Source organism: Poecilia reticulata, linkage group LG4, assembly GCF_000633615.1.
Source record: "Poecilia reticulata strain Guanapo linkage group LG4, Guppy_female_1.0+MT, whole genome shotgun sequence".
Classification (NCBI taxonomy): Eukaryota; Metazoa; Chordata; class Actinopteri; order Cyprinodontiformes; family Poeciliidae; genus Poecilia; species Poecilia reticulata.
In genome coordinates, this window is record NC_024334.1 from 14,769,698 (window position 1) to 14,796,519 (window position 26,822).

At 40.7% G+C, this 26,822-nt stretch overlaps 5 protein-coding genes across 6 annotated transcripts; 4 read left to right on the forward strand and 1 right to left on the reverse strand.

Annotated features, from left to right (window-relative positions):
• The first annotated feature begins 447 nt into the window (after nucleotides 1–447).
• On the forward strand, nucleotides 448–2,730 carry aatf (apoptosis antagonizing transcription factor). The gene has a single exon (XM_008407797.2). The coding sequence runs from the start codon at nucleotides 507–509 to the stop codon at nucleotides 2,151–2,153; it is 1,647 nt and encodes a 548-aa protein (XP_008406019.1). The 5' UTR covers nucleotides 448–506; the 3' UTR covers nucleotides 2,154–2,730.
• Nucleotides 2,731–3,540: 810 nt separating this feature from the next.
• Nucleotides 3,541–9,925, reverse strand: uck2a (uridine-cytidine kinase 2a). The gene is made up of 7 exons (XM_008407796.2): nucleotides 9,779–9,925; nucleotides 7,913–8,072; nucleotides 7,687–7,783; nucleotides 7,387–7,529; nucleotides 5,963–6,060; nucleotides 5,819–5,867; nucleotides 3,541–5,403 (listed from the first exon to the last, which is right to left on the reverse strand). The coding sequence occupies exons 1-7, from the start codon at nucleotides 9,875–9,877 to the stop codon at nucleotides 5,264–5,266; spliced, it is 786 nt and encodes a 261-aa protein (XP_008406018.1). The 5' UTR covers nucleotides 9,878–9,925; the 3' UTR covers nucleotides 3,541–5,263.
• A 1,488-nt stretch (nucleotides 9,926–11,413) lies between these two features.
• On the forward strand, nucleotides 11,414–15,295 carry tmco1 (transmembrane and coiled-coil domains 1). Its single transcript, XM_008407795.2, has 7 exons — nucleotides 11,414–11,625; nucleotides 12,693–12,770; nucleotides 12,854–12,913; nucleotides 13,124–13,170; nucleotides 13,278–13,345; nucleotides 13,463–13,607; nucleotides 14,890–15,295. Exons 1-7 carry the CDS (start codon nucleotides 11,556–11,558, stop codon nucleotides 14,986–14,988), a joined length of 567 nt encoding a protein of 188 aa, XP_008406017.1. The 5' UTR covers nucleotides 11,414–11,555; the 3' UTR covers nucleotides 14,989–15,295.
• A 1,079-nt stretch (nucleotides 15,296–16,374) lies between these two features.
• aldh9a1a.1 (aldehyde dehydrogenase 9 family, member A1a, tandem duplicate 1) lies at nucleotides 16,375–22,439 on the forward strand. Its single transcript, XM_008407794.1, has 12 exons — nucleotides 16,375–16,481; nucleotides 16,654–16,812; nucleotides 18,194–18,339; nucleotides 18,578–18,707; nucleotides 18,786–18,920; nucleotides 19,011–19,207; nucleotides 19,572–19,712; nucleotides 19,816–20,004; nucleotides 21,224–21,311; nucleotides 21,392–21,533; nucleotides 21,751–21,863; nucleotides 21,971–22,439. The coding sequence occupies exons 2-12, from the start codon at nucleotides 16,671–16,673 to the stop codon at nucleotides 22,063–22,065; spliced, it is 1,518 nt and encodes a 505-aa protein (XP_008406016.1). The 5' UTR covers nucleotides 16,375–16,481; nucleotides 16,654–16,670; the 3' UTR covers nucleotides 22,066–22,439.
• Nucleotides 22,440–23,093: 654 nt separating this feature from the next.
• med8 (mediator complex subunit 8) lies at nucleotides 23,094–26,279 on the forward strand. Of its 2 annotated transcripts, none has more exons than XM_008407792.2 (7): nucleotides 23,094–23,183; nucleotides 23,382–23,503; nucleotides 23,791–23,935; nucleotides 24,012–24,152; nucleotides 24,245–24,332; nucleotides 24,410–24,649; nucleotides 25,458–26,279. In XM_008407792.2, exons 1-7 carry the CDS (start codon nucleotides 23,178–23,180, stop codon nucleotides 25,526–25,528), a joined length of 813 nt encoding a protein of 270 aa, XP_008406014.1. In that variant the 5' UTR covers nucleotides 23,094–23,177; the 3' UTR covers nucleotides 25,529–26,279. The 2 variants fall into 2 exon arrangements, with proteins under 2 accessions (XP_008406014.1, XP_008406015.1); XM_008407793.2 differs by having other exon boundaries at nucleotides 24,410–24,607.
• Nucleotides 26,280–26,822: the final 543 nt, after the last annotated feature.

Consider the following 26,822-nt stretch of genomic DNA (forward strand, 5'->3'; position numbering starts at 1 on the left):
ATAGTTTAAAAGAAGCTTCCAAAGACGTGATATCAAATGTCCCAAATTGTTTAAAGACACAGTTATCTTACTGTATTTAAACTTTTAACTTTGACCAAAGTAATTTTAAAAAATTGCCTTAGAAAATCTCTATCATTTTTGGCATTTGGAATTATTTGAAAAACTAATTGTTAATAGTAATTGACCTACACCCGGATACGTGAATTTTAAATTGACATCAGAAAGTGTGAAATAATGCATAGATAGATAGATAGATAGATAGATAGATAGATAGATAGATAGATAGATGAGTATTATTATTATTATTATTATTATTATTATTATTATTATTAACTAAATAATGGGGGCGGAGGGCAGCCTCGAACTCGGATCAAATGTTCCCTGAGAGACAAGTCGCAGGGTATATTTACACATGCTTCTCGGTTTCGTCGCATGTTACCGACGTCAGACGCAACGTGATCTCATCCGTAGCCGCTCCACATGTGCAAAAATAGAAACTCTCCATCATGGCGGGCTCGTTTTCCCAGGAGCTCGAGGACCTGTTGAATCCGTTGCCTAAGTTTGCGGATCCAGAGGACGACGCAGACGAAGCAACCAAAGCCCGTGTGGTCGAGAGGTTCAGCGAGGACGACGAGGATGATCTTGGGGTCGGGGTCAGTTCCCTTCGGAAACGCAACTCTTCCTTGCTGCTGGACACGGACAGAAGGTATGCGGGGAAGCCAGTGTCCCGGAAAGAGTTGCTTATGGATATTGGAGAATCAGACAAAGAAGAGGATGATGAGGTTGACACAGAGGAAGATGATGAAGAGGGTTCTATAAAGGAAGAGGACGGTGATGATGATGATGATGATGATGATGATAATGAAGAAGAGGAGCTAGAATACTTGAGTAGATATTCAAAACTAGATGCTAAATTGACACCACAGGCGAAGGACTCTGACATCACTTTTCCTGAAGAAGTGGACTTTTGTAAAATGACGGAGGGCATGGACGACCTGGGGATGAGTGAAGATGAAGACGATGGCAGTGGCGAGGAGTCTGGAGGCAGTGATGAGGATGAAGGCTCTGAGGACGATGAGATGGAAGACGAGCAGGAAGGAGACGCTGTCCACACGTTTTCTAGACACAAACTGGACGAGGAGGTAGAGAAAGGCAGGGCAGTGAAGAGTCAGCTGGCTCTCTGGGACCAGCTGCTTGAGGGCCGGATCAAACTCCAGAAAGCCCTGGTGACTGCCAACCAGCTGCCTCAGCCGCCTGCGTTCCCAGAGTTCAAGAGGAGAGGAGGGCCTGAGTACGCCGGGGCTCTGAAGAACACCCACAAGGCCCTGAAGGCTCTCCAGAGGTCCCTGCTGGAGCTGCATGACCAGTTGTTGTACCAGAGCCCCGACACACGCCCCATCTCCGTGGGGAGCCCTCCAGCTGGGAGCGAGGATGAGGAGATAAACAGCGATGGTGATGGAGAGGAGCAGGAGAGGTCATCGGCTGATGTCGGAGCACCCAAAAGGAAGCTGGACATGGCGGAGTACCCAGACTTCATGGCCAAACGTTTTGCAGCTTTCGAGCCCTACTGCAACGCCACGCTGCAGAAGTGGCATGACAAAACCCGCCTGACCACGGGCAAGAGCAGCAAAGGTTTCGGAGCGTTTGAAAGGAACATTCTGACCCAGGTGGAGCAGGTTCTGATGGACAAAGAGAGGCTGCTGCGGCGCACCCAGACCAGGCGCTCCGAGTACAGAGTCCTCGGCAAGAGAGAATCCTCTGCCAAAATTCTCGACAACATCCCGGAGGAGGTAGAGGTCGCCGAGCATCAGCCGAAGTTAAACACCCACCTGAAAGACCTGGACGAGGACGTATTCGACGATGACGACTTCTACCACCAGCTCCTGAGGGAGCTAATCGAGCGCAAGACGAGCGCCACGGATCCCAACGACCAGGTGGCCATGGGCAGGCAGTGGCTGGCCATCCAGAAGCTGCGCAGCAAGATCAAGAAGAAGGTGGACACCAAAGCCAGCAAGGGGCGCAAGGTGCGATTCCACGTCCACAGCAAGCTGGTGAACTTCATGGCGCCTGTGGACCACAGCTCCATGAGTGATGAGGCCCGGAGCGAACTGTACCGCGGCCTCTTCGGTCAGAACGCCGCAGTCAGGGAATGATGCATCAGGAAGGGGAGCGATGACCTGCAGGAACAGTTCTGGTGCTGTAGTTTGGTACTGTTAACTGCTCAAAGGACAAGCTAGGTTCTTTGTTGCATTTTAATCATTTAGGAAGACCTCGATGCACTGACCAATCAGCTAGTGAACAGAATCTGTTGATTTTCCCTTGGTCGTCTAATATCTGATTATTTTGTTGCAACTTTTGTAGTTCATAAAAATCAGGGAAAGTTTACGGACATACACACTGATGCAAAAATGGACCTCATCTTGAAATTCCTTCATTTTCTGTAAGATCCTGGCTTGTTTATTTCGCTATTAATATGCTATCATCTCTAGAAAAAAATCAACACATCAGCCTTCAAAGATACAGGCTTAGAAAATACCATATCATTAAAATGTCTCCTGAAACGTGGGAACTTATGTAATCTTTTGTTTCATATTATCTGGTAAAGATGTGATCACAGGTGAATTGTTTCAACATATTCATCTCAAAATGAGTATAAACTTCCACTGTATTGACACAAATAAGAAAACATGGCATAATCTATTTTCCAAATTAAAACTGAAAATCAACACAGTTGAAATATTATTTTGATTATGGTAAAAATGAACACTTGAGTTTATTAAATGAGCAGTCTCTCCTGCTTGTCTATAATACTCTACCTTTTTATGCCGTTCTGCTCTTTGCCATCAAACACCAGCTGACGCTAGATGGTTTATTTAGTCAGGCTACCTGCTCAGGTAGCTTCTTAAACATGCTGTTTACAGTTTGCCAGCTAATACTATAAAATATTTGGTTATCCTGCTCCTTTTGTTACCTAAAGAATAAATACTCCCCATAAAACTGTAAAGGGATTTCCTCTATTTGTTTAGTTTAGTTAATTCAAACTAGACGTTCTGTTGATTTTTCAGTTAAATCACTTGGATTTCATTTTAGAACTGATGCACGTTCTGGGTATTTTTGGATAGTTCTGTGATCTCATTCTGCTCCCTCTTTTAGTCTATTATGGGTTCTAAAGCATCACGAGGTTAGTGTGAAACATCCATCTTGGAGAAAAAGTATAGAGTTTGCGACTGGTGGTAAATTCCATAAAACAGATGACATGCGGATGTCATTTTAAAAAGAATCCACAGTTTGAAAGGTAATTGTACTTAAACACGTTCTGTATATCATAAGCAGACGCAGGTGACATGTTGCTCTGATTCATCCACCAGACCAGGTCTACAGTTGAATTGGTATCTGTAAAGATACAGAGATCGGAATCAGCTGGTTTTTTTCTTAGTTGCCAAATCAAATCATATTCAGAGTATTAAGGCAAAACTTCCTTATTTTTAATATAAGAATAAAGTCATAGTGAAAATAGAATAAAGACACAACATTACAGGAGAAAGTGGTAATATTGTGAGTAGTTTTATTGAGAAAAAAAATATCTTCAATAGTCATCAAGATCTGATGTGACCAGCGAGGCAACGCCATCGTTTGCACAGTTGTTTCAAAGTCCTGATACTGATCAGTTGATGCTGGTGTGTTTAAAGATTTAATAATTTCCTTATTTGCAAAATGAACAACTGATCATTCCTGATCTTAATTTTTTTGTTGAGTTCTGAAACGTAATACTTAACTCTTCTAATATTATGACATTATTCTGGTAATGTTACAACTTCTAACAGTTTGTAGTTAATACTATCTGAACTTTTTTCTCATATGATTTTTCTCAAACTGGTCAAGAACTCCCATTATTTTTCACTGGTTTTAGTTCAATAAAAAAATAAGAATAGAAAAGAAATTAGATAAATGTTTGATAAATAAAAGGGAGACAATCTTGTAACTCCTACATACTCAAAGAACCTGCAGCATATATTTCACTTTTATGCAAAAATTAGAGGGAAAATAATGGAGAGAAATCAGACTTTCCAGTTCAGACCTCAAAGAAGTCAGAAATCCATTTCTGCCTGGAACAGTTACCCCCATAAAGCATACAGCATTTCCTTTAGTTTATTCCAACAAGAATTATAAAAAAGAAAGAAGAGAGACTTGGAGTCAACCCATTTTCTGTACGCTTCATAGTTTTTCAAGCAGCATTTAAAGCATTCTCAATAATGAAAATAACTTAATTTGACTGATTACTGCAACTTGGCCCAAGTGAGTTTGACTGTAATGTTTGTGAAAATGTGAGAGCTTTAATAACAGGTGACATGTCACTCTCAGTTCAACAGTAAAACAAAAATTAACCTGAAGAGAAAGAACAGCAGAGTACCTGAGAAGATCAGAAAAAGTTCTATATAAAAAGTATAAGAAAATTTACAGCAACTTTCCACATTAGACATATTAAACTTAATGCCTGTACCTGTTAGTGTACCTTTTAATAATAAAAAATCATCTGTCTGCATCAGAATATGGAAGCAAATTAATTGATCTAATTGTTTGTGAATGAGTCCAGATCATATTGAACTAAACATCTGCAGCTGGTCCATAAAGTAAAGACAAAAACCATCTGTGTTTCAGACACTATGGTCCTGGTTAAATCAGAGGATCTGAGGGGGAAACTGGTTCCTTTAGCTTGTCTCAAAATTCATTTCAAAAACAGGTAAAGCAAAACAAATGAAACAATAAAAACAACTTATTTCAACTTTAACTTGCATATATGGACATATTTGTTTCCCAGACAGGGTCAAGTTAAGAAAGACAACAATAAGAGGGACGAAAAAAAAATAACAACCAAGTGTTTGCTCCAAACATCCGAGAACCAATTTGAAAGAAGGAAATGTTCAGAGGGCAATGTGTGGGTGAAAATGAGTTGCTGATGTCAGAGGATAATAGCCAGACTGGTTGAGCAGAATACCATTTCTGATTATACAACACATTCAAGTCTGTTTCTGTTGTAAAGGCAAGCAGCTCTGGCCCCGAATCAAACTGAAATTGGATCATAAAGTTCAAACCTAAAGGAGGAAACTGGAATCAGAAAAAAAGCTTGAATCAAATTATATATGTATACAGATGTCTTTAGTCAGAGGAGAATCAGACCACTGGAAGACATTTACAGTTTCCAACTGCTGATCCGCAGCACTGAAGAAGAAGAAGAGCACTTGGAGGCTGACTTGGTTTCAGGTCAGTGGGGCCGGCTGCTGGACTCCACGCCGGACTGCTGCTGCTTCATAAACCCGTATCCATTGATCCACCCGTTGGGTCGTTTGGTCAGGCCGCCGTTCAGGATGTCCTGGATGTGCTGGACAATCAGGTTAATGGCAACTGTAGTCAGAGAAAAAGACAAGAGGCGCATGTCACTGACTGTTGCCACTAAAGTTTGCAGTTGAAACATACGGATTGAGAACAAGTGTGCAGGGCTATGAAATCTTTAGAAGGTACAGCATTTCTTCCATCAAAACATTTGTATGTGGAGAATAACAGGTGCAAGTTGGTAAAATTCATTCAGACAGAAAGTTAGAAATCCTGTTGTCTTCACCTGTAGAGTTTCAGATGCCCTCTTTCTCAGCCCAGACAATGCTGTTTTGTCCCTAATCTTGCTTCTTTAGCTCCCAGAGACAAAAAAATGTGAGCTCAGAGATAAACGGTAAACACAGCTGCATCCCTCAAGATATCCCTGTTGAGTCTAGTGAAGTGTTACCAATCCAAGTTCTTGGTAAAACACAGTCAAAGTACTCACCAGTGTTATCAACTCCTCTAGGAATTATCACGTCAGCATACTTCTTGGTCTGAACAGCAAGGGGAAAAACAGAGAGGAGAGGAAGGTTGTAGTCCATATTCATGGTCATAGAATGCAAACGGCAGGAGCAGAATCCACACTCACTGGCAGGCAGAACTCCTCAAATGCAGGTTTCACAAAGTTGATGTACTGGGCTAGAATGCTCTCCAGGTCCCTGCCGCGTTCACTAATGTCCCTCAGCACTGAGAGACACACAGACAGAAGATTTTCCACGAAGCTAACTGCAGGAATACTTAGCATGACAAAACATCCAGTGCAAAACACCGAAATGCCAATTTGAGGAATTGCATAAATTATTATAAATCCACGCTACCGGTCATGGCTGTGCTTAAATAAACCTCTAGGCCTTGAAATTCTATAAATAAAGGTCATTTTCCAGCAAAACATTAGCATAAATACAGTCGCTGTGAGTAACTATGTCCATCCACTACATGTTACTGGAAAGATTTCTCTTGAAGATTGATGCAAAGTATTGTACAATCCAGTGACCACTGCCTACGCAACTTTTAAACTCCTAAACAGCTACAACATGACACAATGTGAGAATGTTCAAGGGAAATGACTGCATCTTGCAGGACACACTCTGGTTTGCATGTTAGAACTGTTACTTCTAATTAAACCTGGATCTGGTTTGTGTCTACAAAATTCAAAAACCAGAAGCACCCAAATATACGTACCAAGCATTGTGTTTTCTGTTACAAACACTGGTAACAGTTCCTAATTCCAGTACTTCTAACCGCCTGGACAAGAAAGTCACAGAGCAACACTTTTAATAAGAGAGACAAAGAAAAAAAAAGTGTTTTCTCCAAGCTTCCGAGAACCAATTTGAAAGAAGGAAATGTTCAGAGGGCAATATGTGGGTAAAAATGCATTGCTGATGTCAGAGGAGAATAGGGAGACTGGTTGAACAGAATACCATTCCTGACAATACAACACATTCAAGTCCAAAAAAAGTCATGGTAGCATAAGACTTCACCAGACGCCATTCCAGACAGCTAAAAACATGAAACAGAGACATATTTGCAGCAACTGTATGATACACCTTCTTGAAAATAGACAAGAAGAACTAAGGAAGTTCTGAAAGCAACCGCTGTTCAATTCAGTACTAGAGGATCAGTAAGTGTATTTTCTGGGATAAGGCCAGTGTGTCCTCAGGGTTGCAACTACATGTTATTCAGGTGGATGTGAAAACATAAATCGCCCCTCCTCCCCAGAAAGAAGGTACGTTAAAGGTAAAACTCGCAACATTTATCTCGTTATGTGCGCGAGGTGAAGGAGCCTAAGGGCGCGCTGAAGTGTATGCGAAGACATCATCGGCGCGCCAACCCTCCAGACAGGGTTTTGACGCCCCCTCTGGTGCAGCGCCCCTATGCGTTGCATGCGCTGCATACCCACTTTTTGCGCCACTGTGTGTCCTTATCCTAGTCACAAGGGGCTCCAGAAACATTAAAAAAACAGCCCAAGCACCTTTAGCCAAGCATCTTTTCACTTTAAGAATATGACAACACCTCTGCGCGACAGACGTGTGTCTGCGTCCGTATCCACAAACAGTTTCATTTGGAAAAGGTCTCGAATCTCCTGAGAGTAGAACATCAAGATGCCTTCGAACAGCACCACATCGGCAGGGTACACTGTGACCGTCTCTTCCTTCCTGATGGACAGAGAGCAAACACAAAGCACTAAAGCCATTTCTGCTATGTCTCACTATGTCCATATGAGACATAAGGTCTGCTTTGAGATTTTTACCTTTATCCGAGTTCACACAAGCTATCAGAGTTGTAGGATTGTAAGGTTAAGAAAAAACTCACCTGGAATGGGAGACAAAGTCATAAACAGGAATGTGGACAGTTTTTCCTTCTTTGATGTCCCAAAGGGTCTCAATTATAAGGTCATTGTCAAATGCATCTAGACCGAAGGAAAGAACAAAACAGTAAAAATATAACTTCTCAAAAACGCAGTTGAATAAGCCATCTGTTAGGGTGAAAAACTTTCAAATCTTTCCTTTTAATGAAGAAGTGAAGACCACTGCAATACCTGGGTGGTCAAAGTTGAACTGGCCCTTGAGAGCCTTGGCCTTGTGCTCTGGGGTCAGGACCTTGTAGAAGCTGTCCTGACTGAGGATGGCCACTTGACGCTGGTGGTGGTCGATCTCGTTCTGGCCCAGCAGCTCCATGATTTTGTTGCACACTGATGACTGGCCAAACGAGAACATAAACACCAAGCAGAATTATCAGAGTCACAGACTGCACTCTGAGTTTTCTGTCATAGCCCAGAGAGCAAAGGTTGGGATGCTGGTAGGAGTTTGTCCTGTAACTCGTGGATTACCAGTTCAAACCCCTGCACAGTCTGTCTCAGTCGTTGTCTACTTGGGCAAGACACTTCACCTGCTGGTGGTGGTCAGAGAGTCCAGTAGTGCTGGTGCTGGCATGGTAACCTTGCTTTTGTCAGACTACTGACTACAATGTACTACCTTACCACCATCAGTGTGCGAATGACTGAAGGTAGTGTGATCGCTATAGAGTTACCTGGCCATTGACCAATTAGAGTATATTGAAGTATGTCATGGAAACAGCTGATTGTTCTCAAACAATTCATGGTGTACAAAATTACTTCAGAAGAGCCAGACTACCCAGTCCTAGGTTAAACTTCTACACACTGTTCCTCCAGTCACATAAAATTCCATCTGAGCTGGTCACAACATTTAAAAAATATTTACTGATATGTAGATCAATAAATGGAGGCTTGCCAAAGGGCACATCGGCAAGTGACAGGAGGACGCTGGAATCCAACCCACAACTTTCAGAATGCAATACAACAAAACTTCCCACTAACACACAATCGCCCTGTCTGTACTACACCCTCTCCTGTAATGTCCATAATATTTTTTAGTCAAGAATTATGAAACTTTACACATTAGCTTGTTATAAAAAGCACTTTCCTTGATACCCTTAATGTCAACAAAGCAACAAAACAATGTCAAATCTGGTAACATTCCAAGATGGGGGAGAGGGGAGAATAGTAAACTTTTTGCCTATGTTTAGTGCATAAAATAGATAAATGCATCTTAACAAGCATTAAATAAATCCATATTTGACATTGCTTGATATAAAATGCAACTTTAGCTTTCTTTGCAGCTCACAGACAAACACAATAAGAAGAAGCACAGTTCAACCCCCATTTGGATAACATGGAAACAGGTGTTTCTGTGAACGGTTACTTTCAGACAGTGGCGCATGACATCAGGAAACAGAAACCACCAACAACTGAATGCTCAACCACAAATAAAGTTTTGCCGATTGAATCGACTACAACTTACAACTTATAGAATGCATACATAACAAGGCAAAAAAATAAAATAAAATCCGCAATATTTTTTTCTGCAACACAACCATGAACCAAAGCAGCTTTTTTTTCTATAGAAGAAAGGACTCTGAAAGACTTGCAAGCTTCAACATTCTGTAGACTTTGGGAATAAAGTTATGAGGAGGAAGAACAGAAACAGTGCATGTAGATACATGAGAAACAAGAAAAAGTAATACATGATCCCATAATACACAACTGCAACAAAATCCCTCCATTTTTATTCTAAAGTAACACATTTTACTCCCTGGAGAGATATGTTGTAGTTTATTCTGATTTGACTGAATCTGTAGCCTCTGCACAGCTGCTGCTGATAAACTGAAATCTGCTCATTCTCTTTGTTCTTATCTTTTATATATACCTTGCAAATGACCCTTCTATGTTACTAATCAAGCAACACCCTGAAGGATGATGGAAAGTATAGAAAAAATAATTAAGGGAAACAAGCAAACAAAAAAATAAGAATCGATCACAACGTGATCTTTGTTGATCACAACGTCAACAAAGAACATTTTCGGCTGCTGTGATGGAAATGCCAACCTTGCCGCTGGCCGTGCCGCCGGCCACACCGATCAGGAACGGCTGCCGGTGCCTGTCACGCTGCGGGTCACCCGGCTTTGTCTCGCTGTCTCCCGGCATGCTTCATCTGCCGGCCGATGCGGTCTGTGCATGCCGGTGTGTGTGTGCGCGCGCTTCTCCTATTTCATCACGGTGACGGTGAGGAGGAGGATAGTGACGTCAGATCACAGAAAATGGGAGGGAGTTCAATTCAGTTTATTTATATTGAGACACTTTACAAAAGAAGAAGACTCCTAGTCAGGTCAATTCACTCCAACTTGATCCTATTATTAACAAGTTCCGTAAAATTTTCAAATTGGTTTGTTAAAATGGTTGTAGAAAACCCTTTAGACAGCTCAGAGACATTGACTTTGCAGCAATCACTCATATTGATATTAATGCATGTGGTGGAAGTTGAAAGGAAAACTCCCCTTTAACAGGAAGAAACCTCCAGCAGAACAAGGCTCAGTGTGAGCAGCCAAGAAGATAAAGACTGCACTCAAAAAGAAGAGGAAAAACATAAGCATTGATCAGCACTGATTCATAATAATAATAATAATAATAATAATAATAATAATAATAATAATAATAATAATAATAATAATAATAATAATAATAATAATAATAATAATAGAGAACGTAAGTTGTTGGTAGCAACAAGCAACAACCCTCCAGGTGCTGCAGCTAAACCAGATATAGATTCTATGAAGAGACAGACCGTACAGATAAAATCTGCAGTAACTGCAAATACTGCAAATTTGGAGAGTAGTAGGGGGATATAGCAGAGTTGTCAATATGCAGTCTAAGCCTATGGCTACAGATATAGTAAGGATAACCAATCTAACTATAAACTTTAGTCTTAAATATAGACTGGTGATATGATCTTTCTCCCATTCTACCTTTAGAAACCTCCAGGAGTTACAAGTAAACCTGTAGTCTGGGAGCAAAGTGTTCTGTTTAGAAATATTAAGATCTCAGAAATTTAGAGTAATGATATTTTTCTGCTAAATATATTCTAGAAACGCAGCCCAATCACCCCTAAAATATACACAAAAAATGTAAAAAAAAAAAAAAACACATTTAATCTGATCTTTTTTTTCTTTCAATTTCAATACATATATATATCAGTGAGTTTTGATGTAGAACCTCACAGTTTTCTCCTAGAAAGCTGAAGAGATATTTTATCTTTCATCATCACAAAGCCATAGTTGCATTAATCATCAAATATGATATGGTCTATCATGGAAAAAATAAGGTTTTTAAAGAGATTGAATTCAACTACAATTCTTGACAAGGAGTAAGCAGTAACCCTGACTGAGAAGTCAATTAGTTTGTCTCAAAACTAATGGACTTCCGCCAAAACACAGCAATCAGTAACAACTGAGTGAAAGAAAAATCACTTTTAATCCTTCCTCAAAGTGAAAGGGACTGAAGATCATTATTTGTATATATTAAAAATACTATTTAAGAAATTCCCATTGCCTTGATCTTTCCATTTCACAATTATGCGCTACTTTGTGTTTATCTGTAACATAATATTACTAAAAATAGACAAGTTCTTGGCCGGAAAGGTTTTTCTGTTTTGTGTTTGTGCGCGTGTTCGTAAGCGTGAATAAACCGGAAGTGTTTCTCAGCTGTGTGACCTCTGTGTAATGCTGACAGAGCTCTATGAAGCTCAGTGGAAAGAAGGAGCCGCTCAGGGTTTAACTTGTGTCTGGCCTTTGTTCTGTGAAGCGGCTCCGTCAGCCGGAAAACCACCATGAGTACCATGTTTGCAGACACCATTCTGATCGTCTTTATTTCTGTCTGTACGGCGCTGTTAGCAGAAGGTGGGTGGAAATCCTCGTTAAGCTAGCTGCCGTGTTTAGCAGTGTTCAGAAACACGACCTTGTATAAAAATGTATTGTTCCTGTAAGAGTTTGGGCGGGGAAATTATATCAGCCTTGGTATGATAGGTGATTTCTAATGTTTTCTGGACCTACAGTCAGTATTGAGGCTTGAATTTAAACTAGCCGACAAGGCTAATGGCTACCACCTTGTGGTTCCGGTTAGTATTTCAAAATAAAAGTCTCACGGAGCGTTAGCAAATATCAAAATATTAATGCTTCAACATGTATTTGACTGTGTTGATAGTTTGTTAAATATGGCTTCTTCTCAGTTTTTAATGGCTTACCAATAAGTGCAGGCATGACTCCATTCATCCTTTCAGCTGCTTTACTCGCAAATCGGTTTTTCGTAGGATTTATGTGACTAGAGCACACCCTGCTGATTAAAGACGAATTAACAACCATATGTTATAGTTCATATACATATATTAACGACGGAAAAGAATTCTTTATTTGCTCAATTGGAAATTCTCCGGGCTAAGCTGCAAAAGACAGAGAATTAGAAGTACACAGATACCCACAAAAAAATATAGGAGTTGATAATTCTTTGTTGTTCTTTGGCCTTTGAAAGTAAAAAAAACAGGAACATGGGTTGTGAGAGATATGCTGAAAATGTCAACAAGCCGGACTCGAACCTGTGACGGGCGCGTCAAGGTATGGTGGTCAGGCGCCAGATAGAGGACCAGTAGATGAAATTAAAATCTACAGTAAATCAAACTGCAGGCTGGAAAAAGTGGACAGCAACATAATATGTGATGGTGATAATATGCATATCAACATTGTATTAAAATGTAGATTATTTTTATATTTTGTGAAATAAACAGAAATCTGTGCAAGACATCGATTAGTTAGACATTGAGATCAGTTCAAAACCGACAAAGGCTTGGTGAACTAGAAGAACCCTTATAAATATGTATGTGATAAAGTAGATATCTACTGTTCAGTGATCATTTATTGGAATAAAGAGAATACGGTTTGTGACATTTGTACATATTCTGCTCTGTTGGCAGGGATCACCTGGGTTTTAGTATATCGAACTGAAAAGTACAAGAGGCTAAAGGCTGAGGTGGAAAAACAAAGCAAAAAGCGTAAGTGCTTCAGGGCTGGTTGCCATTATCTGACAAAATTGGCATCTATAGATGGTTCTTTACTCTTGTTTTTCTGCTTTCAGTTGAAAAGAAAAAAGAAACCATCACCGAGTCTGCAGGACGCCAGCAGAAGAAGAAAATCGGTAAGAAGCCAACGAGTTGTCATGGGAACCAGTTCACAAATGACATTGATTTGCTGTAACTATCACTATGTTCCCATCACTTTCTATATGCAATAAAAGTGTTTTACATGATATGAAAAACTTAAGACACTCTACAACACTCTGATTACATTATGTGATGGCGTATCCCAGAGCACTGTGCAGTTCTAAAATAAACTGTGTCTGTTACAGAAAGACAGGAGGAGAAGCTGAAGAACAACAACAGAGACCTGTCCATGGTGAGGCCTATGACAGCCAACCTGTCCTTTTCTTATTGAATAAATCTTCAACATGAATCCTGTGGCTTTAGTCGAATATTGTTTTTCATAGGCGTGCTTGTTCCTAGGTGCGCATGAAGTCCATGTTCGCAATTGGCTTCTGCTTCACAGCTTTGATGGGCATGTTCAACTCCATGTAAGCTCCACTTTTGATCAAAACGGAAATAACTATTTAGAAATGAAACAATATAAAAGTTTTCTAATTAAGTGCAATAAACAAACTAAAACACCTTGTTGTTTTTCTTCTTGGCAGTTTTGATGGAAGGGTTGTGGCCAAGCTGCCATTTGTGCCACTGTCCTACATTCAGGGGCTGTCGCACCGTAACCTGCTGGGCGAAGACTACACTGACTGCTCCTTCATCTTCCTCTACATCCTCTGCACCATGTCTATCAGACAGGTAATTATTGTGTTTTAGATAATCCAGAAAAAACTTTCTTACCTTTAAATATTTTCTGTTACTTACTGAGTGGTTGTCATGGCACAAATTGATGCCCTGACTTTCTGTCAGTGGATCAGCATGGGTAAAGGTGTGACAAACCAACATGGATCACTAGGGAAGCTCCGATGTCTATATCCAATATTTATGTCGCTGTTCATAACAAAAAAAAATCTATATTTACAACACCCCCACGTTGCCAACTCTGTCACTATATTTAGAGACATTTCAAAGAAATAAAACTGGTATCAGCCAAAATCGGCTTTTTTAAAGATTGTTGTTCAGCCAGAAAACTGTGTTCAGTGCATCAGACATTAAAACCAAATCTAAAAATGTTGGATCCTGAACGAGATTGGTGTCATCGTTAAAAGCGCTTTGTCATGATGACTGTGGACGAAGTGCAGCTATCAGCAGCAGACTGTCCTGAAAACACCTGGATCAGTGACATTGCTGCATCATCAAGAAGGAGCTGGTGTGAGTTTAACAGAGTTCATCTCTACATCAGCCTCATATGTCCTTTGACCCCCATCTTCAAGTCAATATTCACTTATTTCAACCTTTGACCCTGAATAAACCAGTGAAGTTACGACGGTGAAAAGAAACTCCACTGCTTCTAAGCTTCAGTAACTCTCATCATGTATGTTGATTGTTAGTTTTTTGTCATTTGATGTGGATTTTGTGGCCACATGAAAACCAGACATGTTAAGATTTGGTTTCCATTGGAAACTGCTTCCTAATTCAAATAACAACTGACTTTTAATTTGTAATAGCATATATTAAGAATAACCAACTTTTAATGTTTTGCAGAGTTTCTGAATATCAAATGTAAAATAATTTCAAGGTTTGTCGATTTATTTACAGCTTAGAAGAAGTGAGAAATAAAAATGCACGGTTACAAACTAGTATGCAGTTAGATTATTTCTTTAGTAATATATTTCAATACATCATCAAACCTGACTCATCGTTCTCCAGTCAGTGAAGTCTCTTTTAAACAGCTGTTCTTCAGACATGAGTCCCAGATCAAATTAGTAAGTCAGAGGAATAAACATACAGCCAAAATATGCAGTACTTAATGCCAAATATTTATTATGACAAATGATGTGAAATTAGATATTTTCTTTGGTTAACTTAAATACTATAAATTCCACAATCTGGTCAATTAATCTGCCAAAAGTACCTGTGAACAGCCATCACTTTCTACCTGGTTGTGAAAAACTGATTTTTCTGTCTGTCCTCCTTTCAGAACATTCAGAAAATGCTCGGACTTGCCCCCTCCAGAGCTGCCACCAAGCAGGCAGGGGGGTTCCTGGGACCTCCGCCCCAAGCGGCCAAGTTTTCCTAATCCTCAAGTCACCATGGCGCCCCCAACAGAGCACTGATGGAACTGTTTGTGCTGGAGCGAATGTCTTGCCTGTTGCAGCTACTACGTTGTTTGATTTCTTGTTGTGTTTTGTAATATTTAACTTAAAAGTAGAGGAGAAAATAGAAAACAACTTCAGTTCACACCGTGTTCACCTCACAACACGGACCGGTCTGAGATTTTAATCTGTTATTGACACAATAACATCTGAACGCCTTTCAGTATTATTGAATGTCATCTCTATTTTGAGTAAATTGCATATTAATAAAAGTTTTACGATTATATGTCATATTTCTCTGCTTTCTTTATTTGCATCCCGTTTAGATGTGAATGACAAGTTAAATATGTCCAAAAAATGTTTTCAGCTTTTATCTCAGACTTTGGAATTTTCAGAGTCATATCCAACGAAAAATAATTTTGCATTTGTGTTAACGGACCAGCACGCTCCGCTTGAAATGAAATGATTTCTTTAAAACAACCATGGCAGAAAAAAAAGTTCTCAAATGTTCTTTATCACAGCAACTTGATAAAGAAAATTTATCAAGTTGGTACAGCAACTTGTATCAGTTGCTGTTCTTGCAGAACAGCAACTGACAGAGCTGGTGAAGGTAAACACCAGCACTACTTCCATCTGTTCAGTGTTTTTTTTAGAACGTAAAAACCTCACACTCATTAGTTACACAAACATCAATCACCTTCCATGTTTGTCCTGATATGCTGTGCTTTGTTATCAACTGTGTATTAATGGCCAAACATTTCCACTTTAGTCTCATCTGTCAAAAGGGAATTGTTCCCAAAGTCACGTGTTTTATTTCATAATGCATCTAATTAGAAGCCTATTTTCTGTTTTGCATTAATTTTTAAAAATGACAGTAGTGTCTGAGTGTTTTTGTCTGAGGTTAGCTGTTTGGTTTCATAAAACACAACATTATACTTTATATTACGAATAAAATGATACTTAGATTTCTTTAAAGTTGATTAATCATTCTGTGCTCTTATACAGACTGTATTCTTGGAGACAGGCCAACTGGTTTTTACAATCTTGTATAACTTGCCAAGTCCTTTATCTCGGGTTCCTTTCTAAATTCTCCTCAGCCCTAATAATTTTCTTTGTATTGTGTTACACTCAGTTTAGAAAAATATCTTTAAAAAATGTTCTTTTTTTTCATGGTGTCCATAAACTGTAATACTAAAGTGAGGTGTCTTTGTAAAACCATATTTCTGTCTACTCGCTTGCATTGTATAACAGAAATGACACAGACTCGGTTTTAGCAGAGTTTATTAGTCTTTCTCGAAGTTATTTGTGTTTAAAGTCCGCCTGTTTGGCTCAGCCTCCGCTTTATGAGCTTGACACAAGTGAGAAGCGGTTTCTCTTAAAAGAGGTGTGTCCTGGCTGTTTAAAAGGGGCGTAAAACCCTCCTTCCCCTCTGACCAGACGTCCATCTTGCAGCTCTTCTCTCTGCGGAACACAAACGGTACAGTTTTCTTCTCCAAAAAAGTTACAATAACTTTTATCAGCAATAATAACAGCGCGTGCACTCTGTCCTCGTGTCACGTTCTCTGACTAAGCTAGTTTATGTGCTCTGCTAGCTCTCTGCCTTTGCAGGCTAATATTACGTAATGGAGATATTTTTCTGAAACTTTTAGGTACAATCTGTGTGAAAATGGCCCAGTCAATCCTCGATACGATCTCCGGAGCTTCCACTGGAACCCTGGTGGTTACAGAGCCTCTGAACTTCTGGGCTGGAAAACGGGTGAAGCCCAGGGAGGACAAAAACGCCGAGCCCGTTTTCGAGCCTGCAACTGGTAATGCATGTGTTAAACGTTTGTCCTGGTGGTAATGCATATTAAAAAGTGACACGCAGAACAATAGCACAGTCCAGAGAGGTTTAGTTTGGTTTATAAGTAACTCTGCTCTGGAGTTGAATTTAGGAGAGGGACGGCGACGCTGAAGTTAGCTTCTGATTTGTGACCCTGACGGGCTATTTCGCATCTTTTTGCAAATCGTCAGCCAAATAACATAACTGTACTATTATTCTGACGAATTGTAGATTTCTAAGGACTTCTTTATTTCAGACTTCAAGATACCTGAAATGAAGATGAACTGTGTTGCTTACACTAGACGGATAGTACTTTGCATAATTTTCTCAACAATTTCTAAACCTTTTACTATAAACATAGCTTTTTGAGTTTTGTGCTTTTGGCGGTCATTTAAACTATATTTTTGAATACATTTTATTAAATAATTCAAATCTTAAATTAGTCAATTAAATTGTTGAAGTAGTGTTAAAACATATTTTTTGGGCACTCATTTAGGATGTATTTAATGCATAGTTTGTTTATAGGGTGTGGAGAAATATCTTACTAGTTCTCTACATGTAAAAACCCACCCAATTAAGTAAAATACACAAAAATGAAAAGAAAGATTATGCTGAATTGTAGTATTTCTATGACAACTTTTTAAATGCAACAGGTGGAATACAAAATGAAAGAACAGCCCAGTGTTGAAACACTGTTTTCTGTCAGACAACAGAATTATACTGTCCCATTTCACTTTTCTCCCATATTCTACCTTGGCTTTAATCGATTTAGAAATTCAGAATTTAATTCACTGAATTTATGGGCTAAATTATAACTTCACAGATTAGAAATCCAGTTTATAATCAGTGAATCTTTTATTCTATTTGGCAAAGTACCAAATAAGGGGAATTTTACTGCGGGAGTTTTGCAAGCAAAATTGACTTTTACACATAGGAAATTTATTAAAGGCGCTTTATTTAGTTTAGGACACTCATTTCCATGGTTGACCAGATTGACCATTTATTTAGGTTTTCCTTGAAGTAGGTTTAAATGGTAAAGAAACCAAAGGGACTTGGACAAATAGAAATGTGCAGTTTTGTAAATGTAAAAATTGTTGTTTTTTTTTTTGTTTTTTTTGTTCAGTGTTGAAATGTTCTTTCCAGGTTTGACTGATCTTTCTGGCAATCAACTAGAGAAAATCAATCTGAAACTCAAAAGTTGTGAAATAGTCCTTTAGAGTCTTGAGCTACAGATCAGATACTAACTTCAGAGCTGTCTTTAGAATGTTCTCCCCATTTTCTCCCTACTGTCTGGGGGAGAGAAATGGGGAGATGTCTATCAGTACAGCCCAGCTATCTGTAGCTTATTTGCCTTCCTGTTTGCTCAGGCCGTGTCCTGTGCCAGCTGGTGCCCTGTGGGGCGGAGGAGGTGGAAGAAGCCATCCAGAGTGCCCACTCTGCCTACGTGAAATGGAGCAAGATGTCTGGCATGCAAAGGGCTCGGGTCATGCTTGAGGCCGCCCGCATTATCAGGGTGAGCCGGTCAGGCGGCTTTGAAGCTGTCCAACTTTTACTGTCCTTATTGTGCAACTTAAATTGGAGCTGACTATTGCAAGCTTGCGGCTTCTTGTTATTCATTAACAGGAAGCCCTCCCTCCTTCAGATTTGTGCAAAATCCTCCTTTTGTGTCTGGTTGGCCTGTTTTCGGTTGCATGAAGGAGTTTGGTTTATTTTCCAGTAATGACTCTACATTTTTGCTCCCAATCAAACAGGAACGGAGGGAGAAAATTGCAAAGCTGGAAGTGATCAACAATGGCAAGTGCATCACTGAAGCCCTGGTGGATGTGGACGTTGCTTGGCAGACCATGGAGTTCTACGCCGGCATGGCTGGGACGCTCACAGGTGGGTGCGGGGATGTCTCTTTGTGTTTCGAAGCGTACTTTCTGTTTGTCTGAACGCGGGTTTATGCTATGACTGCAGGTCAGCACATCCAGCTTCCTGGCGGAGCCTTCGCCTACACCAGGAGGGAGGCCCTCGGGGTGTGCGTGGGGATCGGGGCATTCAACTACCCATTCCAGATCTCTGTCACCAAGTCGGCTCCGGCCCTGGCTTGTGGTCAGTGAACAGCAGCGACTTTCAACTCTCATTTTGACATGAAGTCACTAATAAAAGAGATGTGAGAAATAAAACAATGTTTTTTTCTAGGTAATGCCATGGTGTTCAAGCCGTCTCCCATGACTCCTTTGACTGCTTTGGTTATGGCTGAGATCTACAAAGAGGCAGGCGTGCCTGATGGCCTGTTCTGTGTGGTCCAAGGTGGAGCAGAGACTGGCACTCTGCTCTGCCACCACCCCAAGGTGGCTAAGGTTTCCTTCACAGGCAGTATTCCAACTGGCAAGAAGGTACAAATGCTAAAAATGTGTTGTATGGGTATGTTTGGTTCACACAGCAAAATTTTTAGCCTGTTTTCAAAACCTGAGAGTCCACACATGGTGATAAAACATTGCAGCTATTGCAGGTTTGGTATTGAGCCAAACCCATTATAGCTCGATAACGGGTGTTTTCGATGTTTGATTGAAACATCGGAATGTTTCAATCAACAACATTCTGGTGGAAAATCTTGCTAATCTGGACAAAAATTGGTATAAAAGTCTTGCCTTGTGAACGAGGCTCTAGTTGACAAAACATCAAATTCTTTTGAATAACAGCACCTAGATTTACCAAAATGAGTTGGAATGACTCCGTCCCTGCTGCATGTCCTCTCAGGTGATGGAAATGTCTGCCAAGGGGGTGAAGCAGGTGACCCTGGAGCTGGGAGGGAAATCTCCCCTCATCATCTTCAAAGACTGTGATCTGGAGAACGCCATCAGGGGGGCGCTCATGGCCAACTTCCTGACCCAGGGCCAGGTGAGACTGATGGGCGTCCCATCCGTATTGGCTCGTGTCACTCAGCCCGTCTGAACTAGAGCGACCTCTGTGAGCTCTTACAAGGTGTGTGTGAAATGTGTAGGTTTGCTGCAATGGAACCAGGGTGTTTGTCCAGAGGGAGATCATGCCACAGTTCCTGGAGGAAGTGGTGAAGAGGACCAAGGCCATCTCTGTGGGCGACCCGCTGCTGGACGGCACCCGCATGGGGGCCCTGATCAGCAAGCCCCAGCTGAACAAAGCTCTGGGGTTTGTCACTCAAGCCAAGAAGGAGGTTGGTTCATTATCATTGTTGGATTGGGAGACTTAAAATGAGGCTATGTTCACACAGCGAGTAAATGCAACCCAACTCTTAACATAGTCACCCAAAAAGTCCAATCTGTGCCACTTCCATATGTGGAACCAAATCAGGTTCATACCTGAGTTTTCAAAGTGCCAGCAGTCAGAACGGTCATGTTACATTTAATCAAACTTTTACATCGTTGACATGAGACATGCGCCATAATTCTGCACCAGAAGAAGCCAGACCAAACAAACAATTCTGAAAAAAAATCAGAATTATGAAATGTGTCAGTGAAGCACATCCCATCCTAACTCCACCACTCCTGGTTCTGACCACACATCCAGTCAGACTTTTCTAAAGAAGTTGCCTTTGATGCTCCACAAAAGCTCATTGCTTTTAGTTGTGCTTTCTTTCTCTCAGCTTCCTTCATCATATGATCTTGTGACGATACTATCAGCTTCCAATGCTGAATAATTTTTATAATCCATCAAGTATTAGTTCCGTAAACAGTGTACTGCTGTGTGATGTCTACGCTTTTCTTCTGAACTTTGCTTTGGCATCTTAAGTCATTGTTGTGAAAATTGTCTTTAACAAAGAGTAAGAAAAAACTGTTTCAAAAACCAGAAAATAATACATATATTCTTGGTATTCATTTGAAGGCTTTACAACAATCGAACACACTGCTCACTGAACATAGTCGGGATTCAAAGCCTCGAGCTGAACACGGCATTCAGTTTTATAAGAAGGGTTTCATACCATTCACATAATTTGACAATCTAATTAGTTTTGGTTACAAAACAAATTGCAAGCATGCACATTTTTTTCATAAGGGAAATTAAACATTCAAGGACGTCATGAGGGTGGATATCAGACTAGCGAGAAACAATTCAACAACTATTGCAATACTGAGTTCAGAGAAACGGCTTCAGAAAACCTTCCACTGACCATGTGCTTTACAGAAGAATCTTGACACTGTTATGCATTGATTTACTCATAATCATAGTAACCTTCAAAATATTCCATCACACCATTCACACAGAAGTCTGATTGTGGCTGCATTTAATTTAGTCGCATGATCGACCTCCCCCCCAAAAAAAAGAAAAACATATTTCAGCAAAGAAATCAGAATTGAGCATTCAGACCTGCTGTGTGAACGTAGCCATAGATCCTGAGTTTCCAGATCTCATCGTTCTCTTTGTGGTTCTGCCAGGGAGCCAAGGCGCTTTGTGGAGGAGACCCTTTTGTCCCCACTGATCCCAAACTGAAGGGGGGTTATTTTATGTCCCCTTGTGTCCTTGGTATGTCTGACTCCCTCACTCATCGCCGTAATGATTACTGGTTTCTGTCAAATCACGGTTCACACACCTTCTGTTCACAGAAAACTGCAAAGATGACATGACCTGTGTGAAAGAGGAGATCTTTGGTCCGGTCATGTCCGTCCTGCCTTTTGACTCTGAGGACGAGGTGATCCAGAGGGCCAACAACACCACCTATGGACTGGCCTCTGGAGTCTTCACCAGGTGAGAACAGAGCCAGCAGGATTATCTCTGACCAGCAATGAGTAAAGATCTACCGCTGCTTCCCTTTGAAGAGGAGTTTATTGCTTTCTCTAGGTTGGATTTTATAACTGCCTATTCATGTCGTTCCTTTCACTGCAGTAGGTTAATGAAGTTCAAGTCCAGATGTGAGTGGTTTAATCTTTTACCACATGAAATAAGTTCCTCCCTCCACCTGCAGGGATATTTCTCGAGCTCATCGTGTGGCAGAGAGGCTGGAGGCGGGGACCTGCTTCATCAACAACTACAACAGCGGTGCTGTAGAAATGCCATTTGGAGGATACAAGATGTCAGGTAGCTTGTTGGGAGGTTTCTACATTCATAAACAATTCTTTCAATTTAACTTTGAGAGAACATGAGATTTAGTGCAGGAATGAACCCAAACTGTTGAATCTCCGCAGGCTTTGGCAGGGAGAACGGCCAGGTGACCATCGAATACTACTCCCAACTGAAGACTGTTTTTGTGGAACTGGGAGACGTTGAGAACCACTTCTAAACCCAGAAAGTTGACATGCAACACTAGAACTGTCACTAAAGATTTTGTCTTTCTGCAATTATGTGCCACATAAAAGTTGTAGAGTATAAACCCACGTTCTTTCTTTGTGAAATCTGAAGCAGTAGATCAGCAATGCTTATTTCCAGCACCAACCTGAACTTTATATCCACAAAATGTGACTCCACCTGATGATTAAGCTACTATACTAACTGAGATGTTCATGTGACCACATAGGTATCTAATGTCAAAGAAAGAGGCCTAACAAATGTATATCAGTATTGGGAGGAACCCTGTGCCAAATGGTGATTATGATGATGTATGCTTACCTGAAAGTGTTTGTCTTTTTTCAAAATAAAACATTTCGGTGACAAATATCTTTTATTACTTCAGAAAGTAATTCATTGAAATATTTTTACACTTCAGTTATTTACCAACTACTGTAACTTCAGTAATAATCTGTAGAATACCAGTTTTAGTATTTAAAAGATCAGCACAGTGCCACCACATGGTCAACTTGAGGTGCTGCATGAGCTTACTACTTCGACTCAATCCTCTTATTTCAATGGGAAATGAAATGCAATCAATCAATTGTCTTCAACACATCTGAATCAAATGGCTGAAGTGATTCAGGTGTTGTAGCAGAAACCCATCTGAAAGTTACAGCACACCCATAAAGTAGACTAATTCAATGTACTTAGTTTTGAAAAATACCCGATAGTGTAGTATTTGACAAAAACTAAGTCTGAACACTGGATTCCTTGTAATGCTAAAGTAACTATGCTATATGGTTGAGTACTGTCTCTACGAGCGGACTAAAACTGGGGGAAGTTGGTTTTCACTTAAGCATACCTGTAACCTTGTCACAAAATAAGATCATCGGAATTATAAAGCACAATTATACTGCTAAAAAAATAAAGGGAACACTTCAGTGTTCACTTAAATGTTAAAGTGTTCCCTTTTATTTTTTTGAGCAGTGTATATAGTAGACGTGTGATGAACGACTCTTCCAGAAGATGGCAGTAATGCAACAAATGGGATGCAAATTGCCATAAAATCCCAGGGAAGAAGAACACGGCTCGTTTCATTTCTCATAACTAGATTGTATTTCAACGATGCAGGTAAGTTTGACTCCCATACGCCCCTTGAAGAAATGCACCCTTTATCGGAAGGATAAATGTTTTAGTTTAGGACAACTTATATTCTGCTCATATTAACACGCATCTAAACACTAGTTAGCCCAGCTGGCTAAGCTATGTAGCTTATAGCTACATGGCTATGTAGCTAACCGTTCTCTGTGTTGCTCGTTTTTCTTTCAGCAACGTGAGGAGAAGCAGCTAGAAGCCTCGGTGGACTCTCTCATCTCCCTGGTGGCTCTCACTAAAAACGCTCTGCAAAGTTTCATCTACAAGCTGGAGAACGAATACGAGCGACTGACATGGTGACTAAATATTTGACTATAAACTTGAGTAGCTGCTCAGTTCCATCCTAGAGTAACAGAGTCGGGTTCTTCTGTTTCCTCTTAAATCGTTTTGCTGTTGGATATTACTGGGCCGACATTAACTATGGAAGAGTTGATAGTCAGAAAATGTTTATAATGTGTATATATTGTAACTTCTATTAAATCAAACCTTACTTTCTCTTCATAGGATGAAGAACAACCTTATCTTTCTCCAGCTTAATTGTAGAACATTTTATCACAGCAGCGTGTGTGTTTCTCTTTCTCAGGCCCAATGTTCTGGATAATTTCGGTCTCCTGTCTGGTCAGCTGAACACCATCAATAAGATGCTGAAGAACGAGAAGACGCCGTCGTTCCGCAGCCAGGTCATCATCCCTCTGGTGCTGTCCCAGAAGTCAGATGACGACCTAACGGTGAGTGTATTCTCACCGTTGTCCTCCTGTGTTTTTGGATTTCTGCCTCTCATCTCTCTTGTTTTTCCCCCCTAAGGTCCTCACAGAGCAGCGTGTCCCGGTGTTCAGCCATGAAATCGTCCCAGACTACCTGCGGACCAAACCCGACCCGGAGGTGGAGGAGCAGGAGAAGCAGCTGAGCACAGAGGCGGCGCGCATCGGTCCGGATGTGGCGCAGGTCGGTTACGTGTCGTCTTCACTCCTTTATTTTTCATATCGAACAGTTTGTGTGTTTTACATTAACTCCGTCATTGTTGGATCATCGAACAGAAACAGATCCAGGCGCTGAATAAAATGTGTTCCAACCTGCTGGAGAAGCTGAACAACCCGCGCGATGACAGAGATGCAGAAAGTGCCGGTAGGTCGCATCGCTCCATCGTTTGTGTCTTTCTGCGTTCTGATTGAAATCAAAACCTCAACATGTCTCCCCGTTAGCGTCCCGACTGAACAAACCGTCGTTTAACCCCGGAGACACCAACGCCTTGGTTGCAGCCGTTGCGTTTGGAAAAGGCCTTTCCAAGTGTAGGCCTCCAGGTCCCATGGCTCCTGGACATCCAGGGCAGGGGCCCATGATGAGCGGGGGGCCAACCTTACAGCAGGTCACTATCGGAGGTGGTGGAGGCCAGCAAGCAGGTATGGGGGGACCGGTAGCTCCACAGCAGCAAGGACAGCCGGGTAAGAGGCCTGGTTTGGAGAGCGTTCAGAACTCAGCCCACACACAGCCTGATGCTGTTTTCATCTAACGACCAGATTTGGATATTGTGATCACGTTTAGATACGCTCATCATGTTTTAACACGTTTACGTTTAAACTGTTAAACAGTAACAGCTTAAACATGACGCTCAAGATTAGACTATAACGTTTATGAGGGCATATTGGGGCCATTGTAGATGGAAACAAAAAGCAGTAAATATCTGCCCTCCTGACTTGAAGCTCAAGTAAAAAAAAATCTTAAAAAAAATCTAAAAATGTTAGGGTTTTTTTCTAGAAAATTTTTCGACTTTTCAAATTCAGAAATTTCCTAGAAAAATAGTTTTCCAAAGATTTGAAAGTTGAACATTTTTGACTTTAGGAAATTTTCTGACTTTTGATTCTCAGAAATTTCCTTTTTTTCCCCCAGAATAATTTCTGAGATCTAAAAATTTGAGATTTTGGTCAGAAATTTCTTTCTAATACACCATTGTGCCCATCAGACCAGTAAAAAACAATTTTCAAAACAGAAATGTGAACTTAAAGCATGTTTAATACCTGCTTAATGGTTATTTTCAAAGGTACTTTTAATCTGACAAACAGAATGACTAACATGACTGGAGATGGATGTATATATTTGCACCTCTATAGATAAAAATAACAATAAAATTAATTAAAGTTATTAAATAGTCATCCCACACAGATATTGTTTTATGTCCTCGTCTTGATGAGTGGATGTAAACCTCTCATTTGTTTGTGAATGTTTACAGCTTTTTTCCTGTTTGTCCTCCAGGGAAAATGCCAAGCAGCATCAAGACAAACATAAAATCCGCATCTGCTTCCATGCATCCCTACAACCGATGAGCCTCCTGCTCTCCTCCTGAGCCTTCATTGCTAACAGCTCAGCTGGAGGAAGCTGCTGCTTCACTGGCTGGAAGCTTCCCCAGACCAGGGGCCCGCAGCCTGTGGCTCCGGAGCCACAGTGGCTCCTACTGACTTTGACTTGATGAAGAAACAACTGAGGTTTTAAAAATGCAATAACAAATACACGTTTTTTTCATGTTAGTTTCCACAACAGTAACAAAAGTACTGTTCATTTATATTTAGAACTTTTTCTCTTCTTAGGCTGGAAACTGAGAAAATTTAGCCATTATTTTTTGGAAAAGCTGCTTGTTTTTTTGCCTGAAAGCAAGAATCCTGAGGTTGTGCTTTACAAATTACAATAGATTTTCTGCTGTAGCTATTTATCAAATATTATAAGATGCCTTTTTATTGTTTTATTTAATGTTTTTTCAAAGGATCATGTAATATTCGTGGCTCTAACCCGTTTTATTTAGCTGGGCAGAAATAACTGGATTGTAACAGTTGCAGATTCCCGATTCAGAACTAGTCAGGTTTTTGAACTAGACCTTCCGTTTGTAGCCACTAGATGGCACTATATCAACATTAAAAGGCCTGAAACAACTTTATGTTTACTCAGTTCATGTAATATCTTTCTTTTTTATTTTTTTCTAAAATAAATAAATACAAAGCACCTTGTTCAATGACTAGATTAAAACGGAAATAAACAAAGTCCGCATGTATTTTGTGGACAAAACAAAATGCAAGCCTTGAATTTCGCTCCCGTTTCTTCTTTGTTCATTTTTTTTTTCGCAGCAGCGTAGGTGAGGGTAATAAGTCCGGACGTCGCTCTGTGTGGCCTGATAATGTCAAAGTGTTTAAGGGGGGGAATAAGGAAGTATTGCTGCTGACGTGTGAGGGGGGTCCTCTCTCTCTGTCTACTCCAATCCCCGTCCCGTCCTGCCGGGCAGACCCAGCGCAGCGGCCGCGCTGCTGTCACAGCTGGCCGGCCCGTGGCTGACCTACATACCCGCTGTGTGAGCAAACAGGCCGCCGTCTCTCTCGCTGCGTCAGGCGCTCTGCTGAGGCAGCTCAAAGCTGCACAAGGTCACTCTGGTTCACGGAGGAAGGGAAGGCTAGGCTACAAACAGAGACCCCAACACAAAACATCCTGCAGAAACAGCAGCGATCTGCTCTTTTTCCCGCCACAAACTTTTACTAATAAATGGAGATTTCTACAGATTAAATCTGTTAATTAAAGTCTGTTTTAGGAACTTTATCACTAAATGAAACGCATATATGCAGAGATGGATGTTTA

Bases quoted from the DNA above. Each gene is read 5' to 3' on its own strand.
- med8 (XM_008407792.2), top strand. The intron at 23,936-24,011 runs GTGAGTGTATTC...TTCCCCCCTAAG, and splicing joins AGTCAGATGACGACCTAACG to GTCCTCACAGAGCAGCGTGT. The intron at 24,650-25,457 runs GTAAGAGGCCTG...TTTGTCCTCCAG, and splicing joins ACAGCAGCAAGGACAGCCGG to GGAAAATGCCAAGCAGCATC.
- uck2a (XM_008407796.2), bottom strand. From the start codon at position 9,877: ATGCCGGGAGACAGCGAGACAAAGCCGGGTGACCCGCAGCGTGACAGG. The intron at 8,073-9,778 runs GTTGGCATTTCC...TCGTTTGGCCAG, and splicing joins GCGGCACGGCCAGCGGCAAG to TCATCAGTGTGCAACAAAAT. The intron at 7,784-7,912 runs GTATTGCAGTGG...CCTTCGGTCTAG, and splicing joins GTTCAACTTTGACCACCCAG to ATGCATTTGACAATGACCTT.
- aldh9a1a.1 (XM_008407794.1), top strand. From the start codon at position 16,671: ATGGCCCAGTCAATCCTCGATACGATCTCCGGAGCTTCCACTGGAACC. The intron at 19,713-19,815 runs GTGAGACTGATG...TGAAATGTGTAG, and splicing joins ACTTCCTGACCCAGGGCCAG to GTTTGCTGCAATGGAACCAG. The intron at 21,312-21,391 runs GTATGTCTGACT...TTCTGTTCACAG, and splicing joins TATGTCCCCTTGTGTCCTTG to AAAACTGCAAAGATGACATG.
- aatf (XM_008407797.2), top strand. From the start codon at position 507: ATGGCGGGCTCGTTTTCCCAGGAGCTCGAGGACCTGTTGAATCCGTTG.
- tmco1 (XM_008407795.2), top strand. From the start codon at position 11,556: ATGAGTACCATGTTTGCAGACACCATTCTGATCGTCTTTATTTCTGTC. The intron at 11,626-12,692 runs GTGGGTGGAAAT...CTCTGTTGGCAG, and splicing joins TACGGCGCTGTTAGCAGAAG to GGATCACCTGGGTTTTAGTA. The intron at 13,346-13,462 runs GTAAGCTCCACT...TCTTCTTGGCAG, and splicing joins ATGGGCATGTTCAACTCCAT to TTTTGATGGAAGGGTTGTGG.